The sequence below is a fragment of the Lampris incognitus genome, chromosome 14 (assembly GCF_029633865.1).
Source record: "Lampris incognitus isolate fLamInc1 chromosome 14, fLamInc1.hap2, whole genome shotgun sequence".
Lineage (NCBI taxonomy): Eukaryota > Metazoa > Chordata > Actinopteri > Lampriformes > Lampridae > Lampris > Lampris incognitus.
The window spans coordinates 51628981-51652606 of NC_079224.1; the positions used below are offsets into that span (position 1 = coordinate 51628981).

Here is a 23626-nt window from a genome sequence, read left to right on the forward strand (position 1 = left end):
TGTGTTTTCGGGCTTGCTTAACGCAGTCATTTTGTAATGTTACTACAGTCTAGCAAATAAAAAAGGAAGACCAAGATACACCTTGATCGTTGTATAATTCAGTTATCCTGTAGATACATGACACAAAACAAAGCAGGGTAGACAATAAAAAGTTAACACAACAGATAAGTATAAAATCATCATCTGCACAAAACTCAATGAGATGTGGATCACACTGAATATGCCAGTTTGAAAAGGTACATTTTGAAATGGGATTTGAAGGTTGAAAGAGACTTAATGCTGTGAATGTCTTAGGGAGAGAGTTCCATAGGTGGCGGGCAGAATGACTGAAGGCTCTAGTCCCCACGGTAGTCTGGGCGGGGGGCAGAATGACTGAAGGCTCTAGACCCAATGGTAGTCAAGGCAGGGGCAGAATGACTGAAGGCTCTAGACCCCATGGTAGTCAAGTGGGCCGATGGTGTTGTGAGTTGGGGAGCAGAAGAGGATCTGAGAGTGCAGGAGGGCGTGTGGATATGAAGGAGTTCAGAAAGATATGAAGGAGCTAGGTTATTAAGGGCCTTAAAGGTGAGGAGCAGGATCTTGAAGTCAATACTGTATTTAGCAGGGAGCCATAGAGTTGCTGAAGAACAGGAGTGATATGATCAATGGAAGGAGTTCTGGTAATGATACGGGCAGCTGAATTCTGGACCAGTTGAAGTTTATGAAGACACTTGAGGGGAAGACCAAAGGATAGAATTACAGTAGTCAATACGGGATGTAAACATGGTCTCAGTGAGTATGGCGGTGCTGTTAGGTGAAAGTGACTGGCGAAGATGATTAATAGTTGACTAATTGATGTTTTTTATACCTATACACACATTATCTCTCTCAATTATACATACTGTACTGTAGTTACATTTATTATTATTACTGCGTTATTAAATTTATGATGTTTTAGGGCAAAATACACTATATGGATAAAAGTATTGGGACACCTGGCCATTACACCTACAGGAGCTTTTATGATATCCCATTCTAAATCCATAGGCATTCATATGGAGTTGGTCCCCCCCCACCCCACCCCACGTGCATCTATAACAGCTTCCACTCTTCTGGGAAGGCTTTCCACAAGATTTTGGAGTGTGTATGTGGGAATCTTTGCCCATTCATCCAGAAGAGCATTTGTGAAGTCAGGCACTGATGTTGGACTAGAAGACCTGGCTCGCAATCTCTGTTCTAGTACATCCCAAAGGTGTTCGATGGGGTTGAGGTCAGGACTCTGTGCAGGCCAGTCAAGTTCTTCCACACCAAACTCACCCAAACATTTCTTGATGAACATTGCTTTGTGCACTGAGGCACAGTCATGCTGAAACAGAAAAGGGCCCTCCCCAAACTGCTCCCACAAAGTTGGAAGCACAGAGTTATCCAAAATGTCTTCGTATGCTGAAGCATTAAGATTTCCCTTCACTGGATGTAAGGGGCCTAGCCCAAGCCCTGAAAAACAACCCCATACCATCATCCCTCCTCCACCAAACTTTACAGTTGGCACAGTGCAGTCAGGCAGGTAATGTTCTCCTGGCATCCGCCAAACCCAGACTGGTCCATCAGACTGCCAGACAGAGAAGTGTGATTCGTCACTCCACAGAACACATTTCCACTGCTCCAGAGTCCAGTAGCAGCGAGCTTTACACCACTCCATCCGACGCTTGGCATTGTGTTTGGTGATGGAAGGCTTGCATGCAGCTGCTCGGCCATGGAAACCCATTCTATGAAGCTCCTGGTGCACAGGTTTTGTGCTGATGTTAATGCCAGCGGAAGTTTGGAATTCTGCAGTTATTGAGTCAACAGAGATGTGGCGACTTTTACGCACTATGCGCCTCAGCACTCGTTGACTCCGCTGTGTGACTTTACGTGGTCTGCCATTTCGTGACTGAGTTGCTGTTGTTCCTAAATGCTTCCACTTTTCAATAATACCACTTACAGTTGACTGGAATATCCAGCAGGGAATAAATTTCACCAAATGACTTATTGCAAAGGTAGCATTCAGTACCACGCTTTAATTCACTGAGCTCTCTAGAACGACCCATTCTTTCACAAATGTTTGTAAATGCAGACTGCATGGCTAGCTGCTTGATTTTATGCACCTGTGGCAATGGGTCTGAATGAAACACCTGAATTCAATGATTAAGAAGTGTGTCCCAATACTTTTGTCCATATAGTGTATATACTATATACTAAGACAAACATTTGACTAATTGATGCTAGATGTGAACTGTAGGCAACCGTTTTGACTTACATACAAATTCGATATAAGACCAGACTCAAAAACGAAACTCGTTCATAACCCGGAGATTACCTGTATGTAAATAGCATGATTTCCTTCAATACTGTGCCATTAGCCATGCTGAAGTCTAAATATCATACAAAGGGAAAAACACAGACAATTAAGATTTCCTTCAAATGGTTAAGTCAACCGATCAAGGTTCTCAAATGTTTTCTTAGAGTAATAAATTCTAATTTGGCCCAATAATACGGGATGTGTGTTCCAAAGGACTTGTCCACTTACTGCAAAAGTGCTTGTGCCATTGTGTACGTTTGTCCAAACTCATTCAGCGGTGCCATGTAGTGCACTGATCAGTCAATGGCAATTGGACTTGTTGTAATTATAATACATTTTCTCAGTGTTATAGAGTTATTGCTAGTTGGGAATTATTGTCATTCACATTTTACCATGTGGGATGGTTTCATTCACACATAGTACTACTACTAGTCAAGTCAATTTTATTTGTATAGCCCAATATCACAAATTACAAATTTGTCTCAAGGGGCTTTACAGCAACCCAACATCCTGTCCTTAGACGCTCTCGGATAAGGAATAACTCCCTAAAAACCTTTAACAGGGAGAAAAAAAGAGAGGAAGAAACCTCAGGGAGAGCAACAGAGGAGGGTCTCTCTCCCAAGACGGACAACGTGCAAGGATGTTGAGTTTACACAATTTACACAAGGCAACACTGAAAGAGGATAACACAATTATAATGAAATTATAAAATATATGAAGAATGTGATGAGGAGGATGCCAAGCAGTGTCCAGATGTTAGTTAGTTAGTTAGTTAGTTTGTCGTTCCTCAGCCTGTTGTCTGGGACGCCATCAAAGAAAGAGGGTGTAGATGTAGGGCAGTTGTCTAGAGTTGGCCGCTGGGTGGTGGTCTTGCCTCGTTTTGGTTCCTTTATATCTGGCAATACGTGTTAAAGTTCTGTGCAGGACACCGTACTTCCAGACGTTTTGCATTATATTGCAAAGTAAGCTGTGTTACGCGCCAGTCTGTAGCATCTATTAAAAATATAAGAACTAAAAATACCCATACACCTAATTTGTTGATAGTGTTAGTTTATTAAGATGTTTTAAACACAGATTGTGGGTTTGAGAAGCAGATTGTCTTATGCTTGTCAAAAGAAGTGTTGTTGCTGTGATTTTGGCTAGCAGTATCGGCAATAGCTTAGTTGCTACTTGCTTGTTTTCGGCTTGCTATTTTCGCCTGTATTATATGTTCCAAAGGATAGCATCTCAGTTGATATCATGTTAAAAAAACAGATTGAAAGAATACTTTAATTGTGCACTAATAACTGGAGACGTTTGCATTATCTTGCAAGGTTCTGTACCTGTGAGACCCGTGTGGCTGGAAATATCTACCGCAGCAAGAGAACCTGGCTCCGTTTGTCTCCTACCAGACACAGCCACCCTTAACACAACGCAGAGACACTCGTCTTAAACAGGGCATGCAAGAGAGATCCCTATATAGACCCTTTTAGAGCCTACATAATGATGATGTCAGGGCGTCTTCTGGAGGCAAAACAAAGCCAGAAGCGGGAACGTAAACGAATCACGTCCTCGGGCAGCGTACATCATCTAGATAACAGTAGCCAACATGTCTTCTTCATGCTGTGTTTCTGGGGGCCAGAATCGAAGAAGTAATAAACTAAACTTGAAGTTGTATCGCATACCAGCTGCCACTCCCAGTCATCAAGATCGGCGACAACTGTGGTTAAACGTGATAAAACGAAAGGACTGGACTGAGGAGATCATCAAAAATGCTGGTGTTTGTAGCGCACACTTCATATCAGGTAAGTAATGTAACGTTAAACTATACTTTTGTCTGTTGTAGGTATGGACATGTGTCTACATGTTTGTCATGCCCACCTCACATTAATCAGAAAGTGGGGACGAGGAGGAATAATGTTGGGTGATTTATCTCCCAATCTGAATGCTCTCTGCGTTAGGTTAAGCTACCAGTAACGTGTTGTAATCAGGCTGACACTCTGATAGCAAGCTTCAGTTCCATCTTATTTTGTAGGAGAGGCTTCTTTGGATAAACACAGCCCAGGCTTCGTCCCCTCTATGTTTTCCTTTGGACAACAGTGTGGCAGGCCTGCGGAGAAGCTGGAGAGGTAACGTTAGCTAAGTCAAATTGAGGTTTCTAACTGTGGCTTTGAATACTACCATAGGCTGTGTAATTCCTGTGTGCAGGCTTCTTCACTAATTGTCTACATTTTGTCTCTGTTTTGCCCTGTATTTTCTAAGGCTGGAAAGGAAAAGGAAGAAGAAGCTGAGGCTATGGTCCCACAAGAAGCATACAACAGTCTCAGTCAAAAGTATGACCAACTCAGTACTGAATATGGCAACTTGAGAAAAGACTTTAACAAACTCAAAGAGGAGAATGCAGGATTGAAAGAGGAGCTTCAGAAATAAAGCTTCTCATTCTCCATGGTCAGAAACAATGCTGCATACTTTCGGGTTCTCACTGGGCTAACTTCAGTCATTTTCATTTGGTTAATGACAAAAATAAAAGATAGTGTGCAGAAGTGTGCTGTAGGTCTAATTTTGGGAGATTGTTTATTAGTGGTCCTTATGAAACTGAGATTGGGGCTCAGTAACAGAGATATAGCATATAGGTTCAAAGTTTCAAAAGTTTGAAATCTCTTATCAAGTGATCGACTAGGGGTGCTGTCATTAAAAATATGCTAAAGAGTTTCAGGCAAAATTTCAAGAGATGCCGATGCATATTTGACTGTACAGAGATTTTCGTGGCGAGACCTACTAACTTGACTGCTAGAGCTCAAACCTGGTCCAATTACAAACATAATAACACAGTTAAGTACCTGGTGGGAATGACGCCTGTGGGGGCAGTTTCATTCCTGTCCCCATTCTGGGGTGGGAGTGTCAGATAAGCAAATAACAGTTGAATCAGGGTTTTTGCACCTATTAGAACCAAAAGATGAAGTCTTAGCAGACAGGGGATTTTTGATCAGGGATGCTGCATATGGTGCCACCTTGCGTATACCAAGTTTCACTAAAGGAAAGCGTCAGTTACCTGCTTCTGAAGTAGATTCGTCAAGACAACTGTCTCGTGTGAGATTACATGTAGAGAGAGAGAGTTATAAGTAGATGGAAGAGTTTCAAAATGTTGCATTCTGTTATTCCTATTTCACAAGTTAACCTCTTGGATGACATGGTGATTGTGTGTGGTGCTCTTACCAATGTCTGTCAATCTGTAGTGCCCAGGAAATGAAAAGTATGTATGGAAAAGCCTACAATGTGTGAGTGTAAAACAATGAACTCAGCTTTTCTACTCTGCTCATTTTGAGAAAGGAAATGTGATTGTGATTAGAATTTACAAACATAGAAAGAAATAATAATCAAATAAAGAAACTTCTAAAATTTAATTACAGTGTCTGGTATTTTTATTTATAGCAAATAGCCACCTGTTACTTTGAAATGTTACTGTATTCCAGAGAATATACAGAAGTCGTATACTTAAGAATAACAATGGCTTTAGCTGTTACATACTGTACTTACATTTTCAAATACCTCAGCCATCACATTGAATGTCTAACTTTTTTGGCACCTTTCCTCCTCAAGTGGCTATAAAAAGGTATTGTTCTCAATGGCTTGCCTTTTGAAATAAAAACATATATACAGTAATCTTCATATAACAATGGCCAACTGTTTAGATTGACGCAGGTGGGTCAGGTGTATTTATCTACACTGACTCCTACTTCCTCCCTTCTCCCTGATGACTTCGCTAACTTCTTTGACAAGAAGGTAAATGACATCAGATCCTCCTTTTCTCACCACCCGGTTAGTGCTGCTTGCACTATCACACCCATTTTTAAAAAACATAATATGTCTTTTCATTGTTTTGCTGATGATTTGCAAATCTATCTGCCTATAAAAACCAACAGCAGAGATTCTATACAGGCTTTGCTGAGTTGTTTAAAGGATGTCAAAACATGGATGGAGTTAAATTTCCTGAAACTAAATCAAATAACACTGAAATTATTGTATATGGACAGCCTGATCTGCTGGATGGTTATGATAGCGCTCTTGGCCCTTTAGCTTCCTACAGTCACTCTTCTGTTAGGAATCTTGGGGAGATTTTTGACAGCTCTTTTAACTTTGATAAACAAATAAGCTCAGTAGTCAAAACAAGTTTTTTTTTCAATTACGATTTCTGGGAAAAGTAAAGGCCTATCTCCCTCCAAATTATCTTGAAAGGGTAATTCATGCATTTATTACCTCTCATCTAGATTATTGTAACTCTTTGTAGTATGTTGGCATAGCTCAGTCGTTGCTTCATTGCCTGCAGCTTGTACAAAATGCAGCTGCTCGCCTGCTGACAGGAAAGAAGCGACGTGATCACGTAACGCCTGTACTGGCCTCCCTTCACTGGCTTCATGTCTGTTTTAGGATCCAGTTTAAGATTGTATTACTTGTTTTCAAGTCGTTAAATGGGCTGGCACCATGTTATTTATCTGAGCTAATATATTATCATACCCCAGTCAGAGCACTCAGGTCAGCAAACCAGATGCTCTTACATGTTCCGAGATCCAGGCTTAAGAATAGGGGTGACAGAGCCTTTGCAGTTGCTGCCCCTGATCTCTGGAACAACTTACCAACACACATAAGATCTGCTCAGACCCTAGAGACTTTTAAATCTTGGTTAAAGATCTACCTCTTCTCACTGGCATTCAATTCAAATTGAGCTAGACAGCGTGATTTTATTGTGGAGGTATACTTTTACTCTTGTGTTTTATTGTTTACATTTTAATTCCTTTATTTTACTTTTACATGTATTTTTATATTCATATGTGTTACTTATTTTATATTGTATTTTAAGCTTGTGCAGCACTTTGGTTCAACTGTGGTTGTTTTAAATGTGCTATATAAATAAACTTGACTTGACTTGACTTGACTTTACACCCTCCTTCACCTCTTCATGTCCCACCCTATCCCACCTCGCTCACCACTCCCCCGACGAGGTTCTAAACCTCATCACATCCAGTCACCCCACCATATGCTCCCTTGACCCGGTCCCCTCCCCTCTTCAGTCTATAGCACCTGAAGTCCTTCCCTATCTAACCCACCTCATCAACACCTCCCTCCAGGCAAGATGCTTTCCATCTGCCTTCAAGACTGCTAGAGTCACCCCCCTTCTCAAGAAACCATTACTTAACCCCTCTGATGTCAAAAACTACAGACCAGTTTCCCTTCTACCCTTTCTATCCAAAGCTTTCGAACGTGCTGTCTTTAACCAACTTTCTTTGTACCTCCACCAGAACAACCTCCTGGACCCCAACCAGTCTGGTTTCAGGGTGGGTCACTCAACAGAGACAGTGAACCACCAGTTCCTCCTCTCTATCCTCGAGGGGCTGGGTGTCACAGGCTCTGCACTCTCAATGTTTGCAACCTACCTGACGGGTCGCTCCTACCAGGTGACATGGAGGGGATATGTGTCGGAGCCTCGCAGACTGACTGCAGGCATTCCACAGGGTTCGGTTCTGGGTCTTCTCCTTTTCGCCCTGTACACAACATCCCTGGGTTCTTTTTTTCGCTCGCATGACTTCTCTTACCATTGTTATGCCGATGATACCCAGCTGATCTTGTCCTTTCCTCCCTCTGACACACAAGTAGAGACATGCATTGCTGCGTGCTTGACTGACATCTCGGAGTGGATGGCGACACCACCTCAAGCTCAGTCTGGACAAGACAGAGCTGATGTTCCTCCCGGGGAAAGGTTGCCCACACTGAGACCTGGCCATCACCATTTACAACGTCCAGGCTCTGGTCCTCTCCCGGCTGGACTACGGCAACTCCCTCCTTGCTGGCGCCCCGGCGTCGGTCATCAGACCTCTGGAGCTTGTTCAGAAAGCTGCAGCTCGTCTGGTTTTCAACCGCCCTAAGTTCTCCCACACAACTCCCCCCCTCATTTCCCTACACTGGCTCCCAGTAGCTGCTTGCATTGAGTTTAAGACTCTGGTGCTAGCCTACAGGGCAGTGAAAGGAACAGCGCCTTCCTATCTCCAGGCCATGGTCAAGCCCTACACCGCCGCCCTACCACTTTGCTCTGCTGCCTCGGGACGCCTGGTTGCCCCGTCGCTCAGAGGCCCATGCTGCCGATCGACCTGGTCATGGCTCTTTTCTGTCCTGGCCCCACAGTGGTGGAATGAACTCCCCACTGATGTCAGGACAGCAGAGTCGCTGTCCATCTTTCGGCGCAGGTTGAAAACTCACCTCTTTAAGAACTACTACACTGTTACTTGTTCTTAGCACTTATTGTATTCACTCATTTAAAAAAAAAATCTCTTTCTTGCCCTTTTACTTTAGCACTGGTTTTGCTCTTAGATGCTTGTTTAGATGCACTTATGACTTCTGATGACTAGTAGTTCTCCTGATTTCCTACGTTAAATGCACTTATTGTAAGTCGCTTGGATAAAAGCGTCGGCTAAATGACTGTAATGTAATGTAATGTAATGCAGTGCTAGTTCTGTAGCCTCCTCTTCACTTGTGCACAATTGTAATGGAAGAAGTCCTTGCTCTTTACACACTCAATCATTTTTCCAAACTCTGGCTTTTCACTTGATGCAAAATACTGGTGGTTGAAGAGCAGGATCTTGGCTGCGGGTTAGAAGTTCTGGCAGAATACAAGGTGTAAATGTCTGGTCACTCCATGGTAGGTAGTCCTGTCAAATCGTCCATCCACTGAGTGAGTGTGTACGGGTCGGCCAATCTGGTCCCATTGGTTAATGTTAACTTTTTCAAGTAAGACTCGCAGTCCGGGGAGAAAGCAACTGTACATATTCAGAAATACGCGTTTCTTCGTCCATCGTAAATATACAAGCTGATAAAACTTGCCAGCTGGCAGCTAGCTAGCTAGCTAATGCCTTCCCTTAAATGTCTCTGAGGGGATTTGTTTTGCCTCCAGCTAAGCTCCGCCCACAGAAAAACGTCACTATGTTTACTAACAGAAAAGGGATCTATAGACTAGGAGGGCTGAGAGAGAGAAATAATTCTGGGTTACTACTACTTTTTGGCTGCTCCCGTTAGGGGTCACCACAGCAGATCATCTGTTAACATCTCTTCCTGTCCTCTGCATCTTCCTCCGTCACACCAGCCACCTGCATGTCCTCTCTTACCACATCCATAAACCTCGTCTTTGGCCTTCCTCTTTTCCTGTACCCTGGCAGCTCCATATTCAGCATCCTTCTCCCAATATACCCAGCATCTCTCCTCCACACATGTCCAAACCATCTCAGTATTGTCTCTCTTGCTTTGTCTCCAAACTGTCCAACCTGAAGACGCTAATAATTTTCACTCCAACTCTATGTGGCTGTTCGTGCTGGTGTTTGTGTATTGGACTTTTTTCCCCACTAGACTCATTTATAGAAAGGGGCCAATTTTGCACCAAATGTTTACATACTACCTATGTACAAATAGCACCAGATACCAACGAGATGCTATTGCCTTGGCAGTGCAGTTATGAGTACATCTCACCCTTTGCAGGTGCTTTGCAAATTGCATGGTTTCTTTTTTTTATTTGTGCAGGTTTAGTGGCTGCAAAAACACTGCAATCCTTCTGTGAATTCGCCAGTGAGTGTTTTGTCATAGTGGTTGTTATTTGGGGTGCTTTAACTGTGCACTCTTCCTCATGCCTCAGCTTTCAGCCAACCAATTGTGTAACATCAGTGACGTTGTTTGTCACCTGATCCAGCAGCCCAATCATGTCAAACATGATCACTCAGTCAGTGGCATTCGCGTTTGTTTGGCTGGCCCACTGGTCTGGTCCAGCCAACAAAGAGGGTGAGCAGGAATGTAACATGGGTTTGCAGATTGGCCGGTGCAGTTCCTTGAACTGCCCAGAAAGCATATATATAAAAAGCTAAGATAATTCATACTAATACATATTTGCAGCTGAATACTGGCAAATATAACATGAATAAAACCTAAACAGCACTGCGTAGTTGTTGTATAAAATAATAACAAAAATAATACTTTTCAAGAAGACCTCTAAAGACATACAAATATTGTGATGCTAACAGCTTTTTGATTTTTGATTTTTACAGGAAAAGATGTCCATCCCCTCTGTAGTGATTGAGCCTGCCTCCAGCAATGAGGGTGATGATGACCATGATGGTGACATCATTTCCCCCGCCACCATTAGTGATAATGGGGTACTGCCAGAAAGCCAAGTGGCCAAAGACATAACTTCCTCTGATGGAGTACAAGGGCTCCCTGATGGCTACATGTACAAGGTAAAAGAAGTACTATGCTATTTGTCCTTTTTATATATAACAGGTCCAATAAATAGCTCTACACAAACACTTGCATACCTTTGTGAATTCTACATTTGTATAGATTTGTAAAAATGAACAATGAAACTTGAATCAAAACACATCTACAAAATAATTGTATAAAAAGCTATTGATAATAAGGATATGACATAACGAGTGTGTGCAGCTGATAGGGAAGGCATTTCAGCGATGGTTGTCTGATGCAGAACAGGATTCTATAAAAAAGTCAAAATTTAGAGAATAAAATCAAATTAAAAATCATATTTATATCTTAACTTGTCCAACACAGCCACACTTCATGAAAAACACGTTTACAGATTACTTGAACACTGCCACGAGCAGAAAAGCGCAAAATCACTTACTTATCTTCACTTGAAGATGAGGTTCATTCACCTGTCTTTCTCCACGAATCTCTTTTTGACGTCATTGTGGAATTTTTCTTTGTTCTTCTGTAGTGTCACCAGTCGTTCAGATTCTATTGAAATTAGGGCCAAGGATGACAACTGCTCTTCTCCAGTCCTGTTTCGGCTGTAAGTCTTGATTTTTTTCAAAGCAGAGAAAGATCTCTCCACTGAGGCCGTGGTAGCTGGAAGTGTTGGGACGAGGCACGGCAATTTGGTCGCTTCTACTACAGTCACCACCAAGTCATTTCTGTTCAAGAAATCCAGAAGTTTTGCGGGTATTTTGCACTTTGTGCTTATCATTTGTGAACTATACAGTCCGGTCAAGTCCTCTTTTAGTCTGAAGAAGTCGAAGTATTTTGTGTATGTTTCCAGGCGCTTCAGTAAGCTTTCATCAAAGCACCTGGGGCTTCATGTATCAATCATTACTATGGGCAAATTTGTGCGTACACACCCATGGAACTCTTTTAGTCCTCAAGATCATCTGACAGTCAGTAGCAAAGCATGATGGTTATTTGTAATTCCTTCCTCCTAACATCTATTGTCTACCTCTTGCAACAAACACCATCCAGGCTGGCAGAGACATCAGTGTTAGCCAATCAATGTCTAAATCCAGGGGTTACCCAGGTTCTACACTGGTCTCTGAGACAAACTTCAGGGCTTAAAAATCCCATGGGTGGTACGAACAAATTTGCCCATAGTAACGATTGATACATGAGGCCTCTGGACATCTGCTCAAATTTGCGGCTGTCAACTAAGCCAATAGCTGAGTCCTGGGTACGACGTTAAACTGCAACCATCGGGTCATCGGCGACTAAACCGGCACCCCCACTTCAACCCTTGGTTGTTGAGAAGAGGGTGTGTTGACACCCAACAGGACTAAAAACAAAACCTGTCAAAGGGCGGATGAGTTCCTCTGTGAACCAATGGCCATCCATATCTGGAGAGGAGATAGGGACCACCAGGTACTCCCCCTACTGAAACACAACGATGACTCAACCTGTTGAGGCATCAGTTGTGCGCCTACGACCTTCATAGGATATGGAACTGATGATGATGATGATGATGATGATGATGAACTAAGCCACTGAATGATAGCCTCCCAAAATGATCAAACCTGGTTTTCATTTGAGTGTTGATATTGTCCAAAATGTTGTGGAACAATACTCTCCTCTGATCTCTGATAGGCTGTTCACTCCTCGTAGCTGCATCGGTTAAGCCGAAGTGAAGAAGAAAGAAGAAGAAGGCTCTGATTGGCTCGCACTCCCGCCATAAGCAGTGCCTTTCCTTGTCCGCTGAGTTCTCCATAAGCTATGCAATATGTGTGCGCAAACTCTGAAATTCACACCATTAAAGACAATCCTGAAAAAAAGCAGAGCCTACCCTTCTGTTTGAAAAAGGTGCCCAGGTGGCGTGGCAGTCTATTCCATTGCCTAACAACACAGGCATTGGTGGTTCCAATCTTCTTGTTAACTCCGGCTTGATTGGGCATCCCTACAGACACAATTGGCCATGTCTCCGGGTGGGAAGCTGGATGTGGGCATGTGTCCTGGTCGCTGCACTATCGCCTCCTCTGGTCAATCGGGGTGCCTGTTTGGTGGGGACGGTGAACTGGGGAATAGCATGATCCTCCCATGCGCTACATCCCCCTGTCGAAACTCCTCACTGTCAGGTGAAAAGAAGCGGTTGGTGACTCTACATGTATCGGAGGAGGCATGTGGTAGTCTGCAGCACTCCCTAGCTTGGCAGAGGGGGTGGATCAGCGACTGGGACAGCTCGGAAGAGTGGGGTAATTGGCCAAATACAATTCACCCTTCGCTAAGGCCCGCCCCCCTTAGTTACTGTTGCTAAGTCCGTCAAGCTTTAACATTATTTTATGGTTCATAAAAGCAATTACTTACCTTGGAGCAGACAAAGTTGTGCTTCTTGATCTTTGAGTGGTTCAACTGGATTTGAGGATGTCCACATAGCTTTATCCACAGCCTACACTTTTCAGGGTTTGATTTTGGTTTTGGAAAGGGAAAAAAACGTAGATTCCCTTCCAACCTCTCCGGGTAACGAGTGTCACTGTTACAAGTACCCCAGGCACAACATTTAACCATAACTAGCTAAAAGTCAACAAAACCAGCTCGAAAATGAAGAAAATCTGAAACTTTTGCATCGGAGTCAACGGAGCGCCGCCATACTGTTGGACCTCTGTTGGAGCCTGTTCTATGCTGCGCTGTGACTGGCCAGTCTGTATTTCGGTGGCGTGGTTTAGCGAAGGGTTAATTGGGGAGAAAGTAGGGCAAGCTTGTGCACTATATGGCGTTTGCGTTTCACTCTTAGAAGTTTAAACGGACAAGGACATAAAATATTAAAAATATGTTATAACTGCATACGTGTGATGAGTGAGATTTTGATCTGTTATTAATTTGTTGTATGGTTATTTTGGTTAATTTATCACAGGGTAGGCACTGCCTACTCTGACTGTGCATCATTGCTATGCACTATGCCTACTACATGCGTTAAAGGTGCTAACATGAGCTAACACGATAGCTAACACCAATCAAGCTAACTCCATCGCCTTGGACAATGCCGATATAACATCTGAGTTAACATCACTGAAAGAGGACATTTGTGCTTCCGTAGATGCTAAAATAGACACTTCAGCAACATCCCTGAGGTCCGAAATTGCATCGATACGAACTGAACAGTATGGCAACTTGGCGTCAGTCCTATCCGATGCTGGGGCTCTGTCTAGCCGCATGACAGAATTGGAAAAGGGGGCAAGTCACTGGTCGCATGAGACTACATCCCTGGAGTGCAAGCTACAAAGTCTCACTAAACAGGTGGCTTTCCTATCCGATAAGTTTGAGGATTTAGAGGGGAGGTCATGCAGGAACAATTTGAAAGTTATTGGTCTACATGAGGGCATGGAGAGAGCACATCCACCTGACTTCATTACTGGCCTGCTCAAAAATGTTCTGCAAGTAGAAGAAAGACTGCTGCTTGATAGAGCACACTATTCCCGCGTCCCGTATCTGAATTTTGTTAACCACATATTGCAAAGTACTATGGCGATATGATTGATGTTCGCTTCCCCGGCTAACAACTAGCTATGCAAGCTGACTGACTATGGACTTGCGCTGATTTCTAACACTAGCATTGCCTGTGCACCAAAACAAATACTGAACTTTTCTTTTACTACTAGCATTACTTGTGGGTAAACAAAGGCAAAGGGTAGTATTTATGTCAACACGGAAATGCTTATTTACTCAATTATTGTATTTTGTTAACATTGCTTGTATGGTATTCAGCCTGGCGGTTTGTTATTACCCGGTCTTGCTATCCTCTTAGTTGTTTTTAGCCATCTGTTCACTGAAACGCTGGGCCATACTACATATTTGGTAAGAGAATAGTAATTACATGGAGATGACACCGTTTGTATAAATTACACTTTGCAATATTACCTCGCTGATGCTAAACAAGCTACCACTGCCTGGATACACTGGAACTGTCATTTTCTCGTTGTTCTCCCACTTAAATGGTTCACAAATGTTCCTCATTGCAGACATATCTTTATTTTTCATATGTCCATTGGCAGGACTAACCTTTTGCTTGTTTGTTAAGGCTACACAATAGCATGCATGCCCCTGTTGGGGTTGGGGTAGGGAAAGATGGATCTGGGGAGGTGGGTGGCAGGATGTGGGTACTGTGTGGTTTTTTTGCACCCCCTTTTTTCCTTCCCTTTTTTCTCCTTTTTTCCTTTTTACTCATCTCAGTGGTCTATCTTTCCTCTACTGGTCTACTGATGGTAAACATGTCCCCTTCCATTTGCCATACCAACTGTATCTCTCTGTCCAACTTTGTTAATAGATGTTCATGCCCATTATCTCCTGCAGTGACATACAATGTCACTAACATCTGGACCAGGGAGTGGTATGAGTAGGTCAGTCAACTGCACCAGCTGGAACGTTAAAGGTCTCAACCTGCCTGTAAAAGGGAAAAAGGTTCTGACTTATTTTAAACACCTCAACACTCAGATAGCATTTCTCCAGGAAATGCACCTTGGCAACTCAAACCAAGATCGGCTTCACTGTGGTTGGTTAGAGCCAGTTGTTCCACTCTGAATTTCAATTCAAATCCAGAGGAGCCGCTACACTGCTTAACAAATTATCCTGTTTTCGGTCTCAAAGGTTGATGCAGATTCAATGGGTCGTTACATGATTGCCACTGGTCAGATGTATAATAGTCTGGTTATTCTAGCCAACATCTACTTCTACTGCTACTTTCGGCTGCTCCCGTTAGGGGTCGCCACAGCAATTCAACTGTTTCCATTTCTTCCTGTCCTCTGCATCTTCCTCTGTCACACTAGCCATCTCATGTCCTCCTTCACTACATCCATAAACCTCCTCTTTGGCCTTCCTCTTCTCCTCTACCCTGGCAGCTCCATATTCAGCATCCTTCTCCCAATATACTCAGCATCTCTCCTCCACACATGTCCAAGCCATCTCAATCTTGCCTCTCTTGCTTTGTCTCCGAACCGTCCAACCTGAGCTGTCCCTCTAATATGCTCATTCCTAATCATGTCCTTCTTCGTCACTCTCAATGAAAATCTTATCATCTTCAACTCTGCCACCTTCAGCTCCACCTCCTGTGTTTTCATCAGTGCCACTGTCTCCAAACCATATAACATAGCTGGTCTCACTACCATCTTGTAAACCTTCCCTTTAACTCTTACTGGTACCCTTCTGTCACAAATCACTCCTGACACTCTTCTCCACCCACTCCACCTTGCCTGCACTCTCTTCTTCACCTCTCTTCTGCACTCCCCATTACTTTGGACAGTTGATCCCAAGTATTTAAACTCATATGCCTTCATCACCTCTCCTCCTTGCATCCTGACCATTCCTCTGTCCTCCCTCTCATTCACGCATATGTATTCCATCTTGCTCCTCCTGACTGTCATTCCTCTTCTCTCCAGTGCATACCTCCACCTCTCCAGGCTCTCCTCCACCTGTACCCTACTTTGGTTCCAGATCACAGTGTCATCAGCTAACATCGTAGTCCATGGAGACTCCTTCCTGATCTTATCCGTCAACCTGTCCATCACCATTGCAAACAAGAAAGGGCTCAGAGCCAATCCTTGATGTAATCCCACCTCCACCTTGAACCCATCTGTCATTCCCACCGCACACCTCACCACTGTCACACTTACCTCATACATATCCTGCACCACTCCTACATACTTCTCTGCCACTCCCAACTTCCTCATACAATACCACACCTCCTCTCTCGACACCCTGTCATATGCTTTCCCGGAATGAGGAACAATTTATTGTCAATTCTTTCATGTACTTGCATATAGGAAAGCAACAAAATGTTGTTTCATCCAGCCCACATCAGTGCGACACAAAAGATAAGAACACGCATCCAAAACTTCCAACAACAACACCACCAAAAACATACAAAAACAGAGAGAACAAAGCAAAAAAAAAAAAAACAACAACACACAAACAGTTAACAACACAGTCCGCTCAGTGCAACACAGTCCAAGAAAAATCACTGTCCAGAGAGCGAACGCCAACCAGGATGACTGTCAGAACTGCTCGTCTGCATGGGCTAGCAGTAAGCTTAGTCTGCCACACTGTCAAGGGTGCACCGCCCACCTTCCGTGCTCCCTCTTCGGGTCCAGCTCCAGGCAGGGCCGTGGTCCCTGGGCCCACGGGAAACAGCAGACCAGGCTCCCTCAGCGGATCCAACGCCAGCTCTCCCAGCCAGACACTTTGGACACACCTCCCCGCACTCCACACAACGACACTAAAACACAGTCAACGCTAGGTGAGGCCGCCACCAGACCACCCTCGGTGTTATCGGAATTGCTAGTCTGCATGGTTTAACACTAATCTTAACCTGCCCTGCTTCCGCATCCCATCAGACCACCCTTGGTGCCTCCTTTTCGGGTGCAGCTCCAGGCAAGGCTGTGGTCCTTGGGCCCACTGGACGTGGCAGACCAAGCTCTCTCAGCTGACACAACGCCAGCTCTCCTAGCCATTAAACGGGAAAAAAAAATCTAAACTCAAAATAAAAACTTCACAAACGACACAAACATAGACGTAGACATGGACAAAGACACTGCATAGTCGGTACTGGGCGAAGCCGCTGCAAACGTGACTTCGCACCGCCATCTTCCCACACCGGAATCCACAAAGACACAATGTAACTCTTTCTGGCCTTCTCTATACTTCTCAGTCAACATTCTCAAAGCAAACATCACATCTGTGGTGCTCTTTCGTGGCATGAAACCATACTGCTGCTCGCTGATCATCACCTCTCCTCTTAACCTAGCTTCTATTACTCTTTCCCATAGCTTCATGCTGTGGCTGATCAACTTTATACCTCTGTAGTTGCTACAGTTCTGCACATTGTCCTTGTTCTTGAAAATCAGTACCAGTATGCTTCTTCTCCACTTCTCAGGCATCCTCTCACTTTCCAAGATTGTGTTAAACAATCTAGTTAAAACCCCACTGCCATCTCTCCTAAACATCTCCATGCCTCCACAGGTATGTCATCAGGACCAACTGCCTTTCCACTCTTCATCCTCTTCATAGCTCCACTCACTTTCTCCTTGCTAATCCACCGCACTTCCTGATTCACTATCCCCACATCATCCAACCTTCTCTCTCTCTCCTTTTCTTCATTCATCAGCCTCTCAAAGTACTCCTTCCACCTTCTCAGCACACCCTCCTCGCTTGTCAGCACATTTCCATCTCTATCATTGATCACCCTAACCTGCTGCACATCCTTCCCAGCTCGGTCCCTCTGTCTAGCCAATCGGTACAAGTCCGTTTCTCCTTCCTTAGTGTCTACCCTCTCATACAACTCACCATATGCATTTTCTTTTGCCTTTGCCACCTCTCTCTTTGCTTTACACTGTGTCTCCTTGTACTCCTGTCTACTTTCTTCATCTCTCTGACTATCCCACTTCTTCTTTGCCAACCTCTTCCTCTGTATACTTTGCTGTACTTCCTCATTCCACCACCAAGTCTCCTTGTCTTCTTCCTCTGTCCTGATGACATACCAAGTACCTTCCTAGCTGTCTCCCTCACTATTTCTGCAGTGGTTGCCCAGCCATCTGGCAACTCTTCACTACCATCCAGTGCCTGTCTTTACTCCTCTCTGAACTCCACACAACAGTCTTCCTTCTTCAACTTCCACCATTTGATCCTTGGCTCTGCCTTCACTCTCTTCCTCTTCTTGGTCTCCAAAGTCATCCTACATACCTCGCTTATTGCACCATTTGTCCTTAATCTGTTCAAGAGCCCTCTCACCACAATGGCAGCACCATTGAGTTAGTCTTAACTTGTGAGCTCACCATCTTTAACTGTCTCTTCATGTCCACCATCTCTGACTGCCTATATTCCCTTATCAATTTTCAAGTGAAACTAACTGCCTCCCCTGTTGTTGATTCAGACATATAGCAGCTGTCATATCATGGTCTCCACCATCACCATTGTAACATCGCCATATCCAACAACTGAAAGTTATACACGTAAGCTGTCTCCAGTGCATTCTTGGCATAACCTTGCATGACTGTATCCCACATACAGAAGTGCTTGGAAAAACAGCTGCAAGTATATGGAGGCTATAATAACTCATCAATGCTTACACTGGGTTGGACATACTATACGTATGCCTGAGGACCACCTGCCACACCAAGTCCTATATAGACAGCAACATCTGGGGCAGCACTCAGCTGAGGGACAGAAAAGGCGATACAAGGACCAGCTTGAGTCAGCCTGGAAAATGGTGCCCTGGATCAATCTGACGGGATACAGGTCTGACATGAGGAGGTACAGCATTATGAAGCGGAAAGGTTTAAGGCCCAGCAAAGGAGGTGCCAGTGGAAAAATCCAGCCATGGTTATCCCACCAAGCACAGCCTACACATGCCCTATTTGCAAGAAAATATATGGTTCCTGCATAGGACTCTGTAGTTACATAAAAAGTCACTGATAAAACAGAAGAGGCTGTCGTCATTGGATATGATCGGCTACCAAAAGAAAGCATTTCCCATAGTTTTAATATTAAAAATATTGGCGTTATATTTGACTCTTCCTTGTCCTTTGAGTCTCACATTAAAACGCCAACCAAGACTGCATTTTACCACCTCAACAATATGTCTTGATGTATGCTCAATAATCCAGGTAAGAAAATCAAAGGAAGTTGAATCAGTTCATGTGGACACAACATTTCACAGATATGTTTCATCACTCAACCAAGTGACTGAAGAGGTCACTTAGATGAGTGATGAAACGTATGTCAATAAATGTATCCAGATGAACTGATTCAACCTTCTTGGCTCCACAATATAGCCTATATCCAACCTTTTCTCCCTTCTTGTGATGCTACTATCCTAATAAATACATTTCCAGACTCAATTATTGCAATATTCTCTTTTCAACTGTCTTTAGCTTGCCCAGAATACTCTTGTGAATTTGATCACAGTACACCTGTTTGATTTAGCTTCACTGGCTGCCTCTACAAGTCAGAGCAACTTGAAAATAGCTGATTTATTAAGTGTGACATGGATTAGCACCTGATTACATCTCAAAACTTATTAAACCACATAGAGCAGCACATACGCTTAGTCACCCCAGCAATGTGCAAAAACATCCGCTGGCTTCAGTGCCTTCTATTACTATGCACCACTCCTTTGGAATGCCATCCCCACTTTCATTAGAAATGTTACCTCATTGGACACTTTGAAGGCAAGACTTGAAACACGAATCTTCTCACTGTCTTACAATTTACCATAATATCTTTGTGTTTTGCTATAGCCTCCTAATATTTTAATGTGATGTAATGTTTTATTACTTCATTGTAAAGTGTGTTGAGACACCTTGGTGTCATAATGCACTGTAAATAAACTGAACTTTATTAAAAGCTACATCATACACAGGTGTTTTGATACTTACCATTTTAATATTTGCAACCTCTAAATTCTTAGTTTCCACAGAAAAGTCACATCTACTCGACTTTTTTCATCCTTGTTTTACACTATGTATATGTGTAGAAAAACATGACAACTGTAAGTGTATGTGAGTGATAATGTGTGTCATTTTATAGGTAGAGACGATGCATGACTTTGAGGCTGCAAATTCAGATGAGCTTGAGCTGAAGCGAGGTGATGTGGTTCTGGTGGTTCCCACTGCTTTAGCAGAAGATCAGGTGAGTAAATTGGACAGCTTTCTTCCCAGAAGGGCTGAAACATTCTGGAATGAATTGGCACTGGACCAATATTTGTTACTTAATTTGTGTAGCTAATATCACACAGTAGATGAAAACGAAACACTATTCTCTTGACTAAAAAGAAACAAACATTATTAATTTGTAGAACCTCCTGTCGAGCTATGAAGTAGCAGCAAAACTGGGAAAATAATTTTTATTGCTCAGAATGTTGCCTATTACAAAAGGCATTTCAAAATGTTAAACCCAACCTACCACTTGCAGGTTAAACCCGAGCACCATGGGTACTAGGGTACCATAAATTCCAGGTAGCTGGCACCTAGCCACAGTTGATAGAAAACCAGACTAGCATTACTGTGGTGTGGCAGGATTCAGTTACATATTGCAATCTTGTCACTGGATCCTGAACTCAATCCTGCCTCACCTGGCAACTGGCTAAGCCCTACAGGGTTGCAGTTATCCCACACTTTGCCATGATGTATAGAGGTCTCTAGTAGTGTGTCAAATCAAGCACGGTTGCAAAAATCTCAATCCATATAGTACAATGGTTATTTTTTTGTTTTGTTTTGTTTCCAGGATGCTGGTTGGCTCACAGGTATCAAAGAAAGTGACTGGTTAACACTTGGAACGAGTGCCCAAAGAGGACTCTTCCCAGAAAACTTCACACAGCGTTTGGAGTAATGGCGTGAGGCTGGCAGAGAGAGAAACGAGACATGAGTGTCCATTGCTTCCTGTCAGCATGTAGCTGAACTGTCTTCTAACTTGTCTAAGACGTCTGTGTGACCTTGCCTGCTAGCCAAATCAAGGTTCTTAATGCAGGAAACGCCACATTCTACAGAAACCAAACCACTTGATAATAAAAGCTAGTCCCCACTCAAAGTAAAACGCAACCTTAAGTGAGCATGATGTGGTAATATGGCACCCTCCTTTGAAAGTGAGACATTTGTTCTTTCTTCTGTTTGTGGAAATCTGTAAGCAAACCAATAAATGTTAGGTGCTTTGTTGAGAGTGTGGTGGTCTCTACATCTTCACCCATCCATGTCAAGGAAAAATGAAGTGGAACATTTTGTCCTCAAGGAAAAAAAATGACCTTACCTTCTCTGCACTAAGTGTATTGTATTGATTTTGTTGCTCTGCAGTGAAGTATATCAGAATTTGTTGTGCTGTGATCTATTAAACTGTTCTTGCGTGTTTCATGAGAATATTCACTGTTTTTTGTTTTTTTGTTGTTTTTGTTTTTTTGAAGATACTTCAGCCATGATTGTTACCTTTCTCATTTCCGGCACTCTTGTGGTATCATGGCTGCACCCGAGGGGCTGTGGTGATAACTTGCATCTTGGACAGTATTTGCTGAGCTCTTGCCAAAACATAATTGACATTCCATTTGAACTTGAAATGATAGCATTGTGAAAGACAGCAGTTGTAAGTTGAAATATATAATGAATATTAAAAGTTGAAAATATAAAATATATTTCCCTCCCATCAAACAAATTATTGCATATATGTTGTCTATCAACATTTACAAAAATGACATCAACCAGCAAAAGATGCCTATTTGTAAATTAAATTGTATGTTCTAAGAAGTTGACTTAATATTTTTGAAGTCTGTGATCACAGGGAGGTGTTGGAGTGAGAAATCAAATATGCAATCTATGTCTTTAGTTCACATAGGATGTCCATGATCAAAATGCGCACTAGAAAATGTCCTTTCCTGTAGTGATGCTATGTAGAACTTTCTCTTTGTGAAGAACACACCTATGATTATTTATCGAAGGGTAAATAAAGTTACAAATAGTTCATATGGTACAGTTTGTCGTTTCATAATTGAGAACAATTTGGTGACTATTGAGAGAAAAAGAAGACTGAGAAAACAGTCTTACATTATAAGGAAGCAGTTAGCAAGCAAGAATATTTTTATTTTAAGGTATCAAAGTAGCCAAAAAAATAAGCCTTAATCAAAATCCGACCTGGAAAGCAAATTTCAAAGTTAAAATAAGTTAAAAATGTGTTTTATTCACACATTTATACAATAAACTATTGTAAAGGAATAGATGACCCTTTTCTCCAGTAAAGTGACATGATTACTTATTCTAGTTTATTGGCCTTTTCTGACCTGAAAACATTCTTTTCTTTTTCTTTTTTTTAAAATGATTTTTCCTTCTCTGTCAGTGTAACTTAACATGATCTCATTTTAAGAACTCTATTCAGTTTCCTTAGATTGGTTTGTTTGTTTTTAGCTTCAAATGCTAGACGCCTTTCTCTTTAAGTTGATCAGACTTCAACGCAGACTTCATGTGTCTCATATTTGTGCGTCATTCTTTTCGGTTAAGAACTTTTAATTGTTTTATCTTCTATTACTACTACTACTACTACTACTACTATTACTACCTATTTCTATTATTGGTCTTAATTTCCTCTGCCTAGTCTCATATTTTGGTATTTGTTACCTGTTTGCTATTTTGACTGGAGTTGCCATTTAAATGATGTGATGAAGCTACTATAGGTAACTTTAGAGAGGTGAGCAATTTTGACATAACGCCCTGCAAAAACTCCAGTCCCCCTCTCACTCATACACTGATCAGTCAAAACATAAAAACCACCTGCCTAACATTGTGTAGGTCCCCCTCATGCTGCCAAAACAGCTCTGACCCGTTGAGGCATGGATCCACAAGACCTCTGAAGGGCCATCCATCCATCCATTATCCAAACTGTTTATCCTGCTCTCAGACTCAGGGTTGCGAGGATGCTGGAGCCTATCCCAGCAGTCATTGGGTAGCAGGCAGGGAGACACCCTGGACAGACCGCCAGACCATCACAGGGCCCACACACATGTAACATTCTGACACGCTATTCAGCATAAACTTTGTACCTTACAGCTTGCCAAAGAATAGTGACATCAGCAAGTCCCGCCAGATTTGGGCAGTCAGGTATGTGATCCAAGATGGTGGAAGGAAGAAACACACAGTGCTGAGCCGGAATATGCATTTATCATTTTATTAAGTTTATAATTGTGCCACAGGGCAAATACTACATGGTGTCAGGGATTTGACTACCCACACGTCGCTGAGAAAATGCAATCTTACGGCGTTCCAGCTCCGCGGATGGACTGGGATTCGGCGAACTTACCCGAAGCATGGAGACGATTCCGGTAGCGCGCAGAGTTGATGTTCACAGACCCCCTGCGCGAAAAGGCCGAGTAGGAGAGCTGCAGTTACCTCCTGTTATGGATCGGGGGAAAGGACGTGATGTGCACAACAACTGGACGCTCACGGGAGAAGAAGCCAGGGAGCTTAACACATATTACGATAAGTAATACCAAAGGCTAACCCCATTTATGCCAGATATAAATTCCATGCAAAAATACAGGGTGAGCGCGAATCATTCGAGCAA

The 23626-nt window shown here is 42.9% G+C and overlaps 1 protein-coding gene across 1 annotated transcript in view; it reads left to right on the plus strand.

The window, feature by feature from the left end:
- The window catches only part of amph (amphiphysin), a 254448-nt gene extending 232422 nt beyond the window's left edge, over positions 1–22026 (plus strand). The window contains exons 24-26 of the mRNA XM_056293150.1: positions 10378–10566; positions 20117–20218; positions 20813–22026. Of these exons, the coding sequence (XP_056149125.1) occupies positions 10378–10566; positions 20117–20218; positions 20813–20917 (396 nt within the window). The 3' untranslated portion in view covers positions 20918–22026. The remainder of the gene's footprint in view (positions 1–10377; positions 10567–20116; positions 20219–20812) is intronic.
- The last annotated feature ends 1600 nt before the right edge of the window (positions 22027–23626 follow it).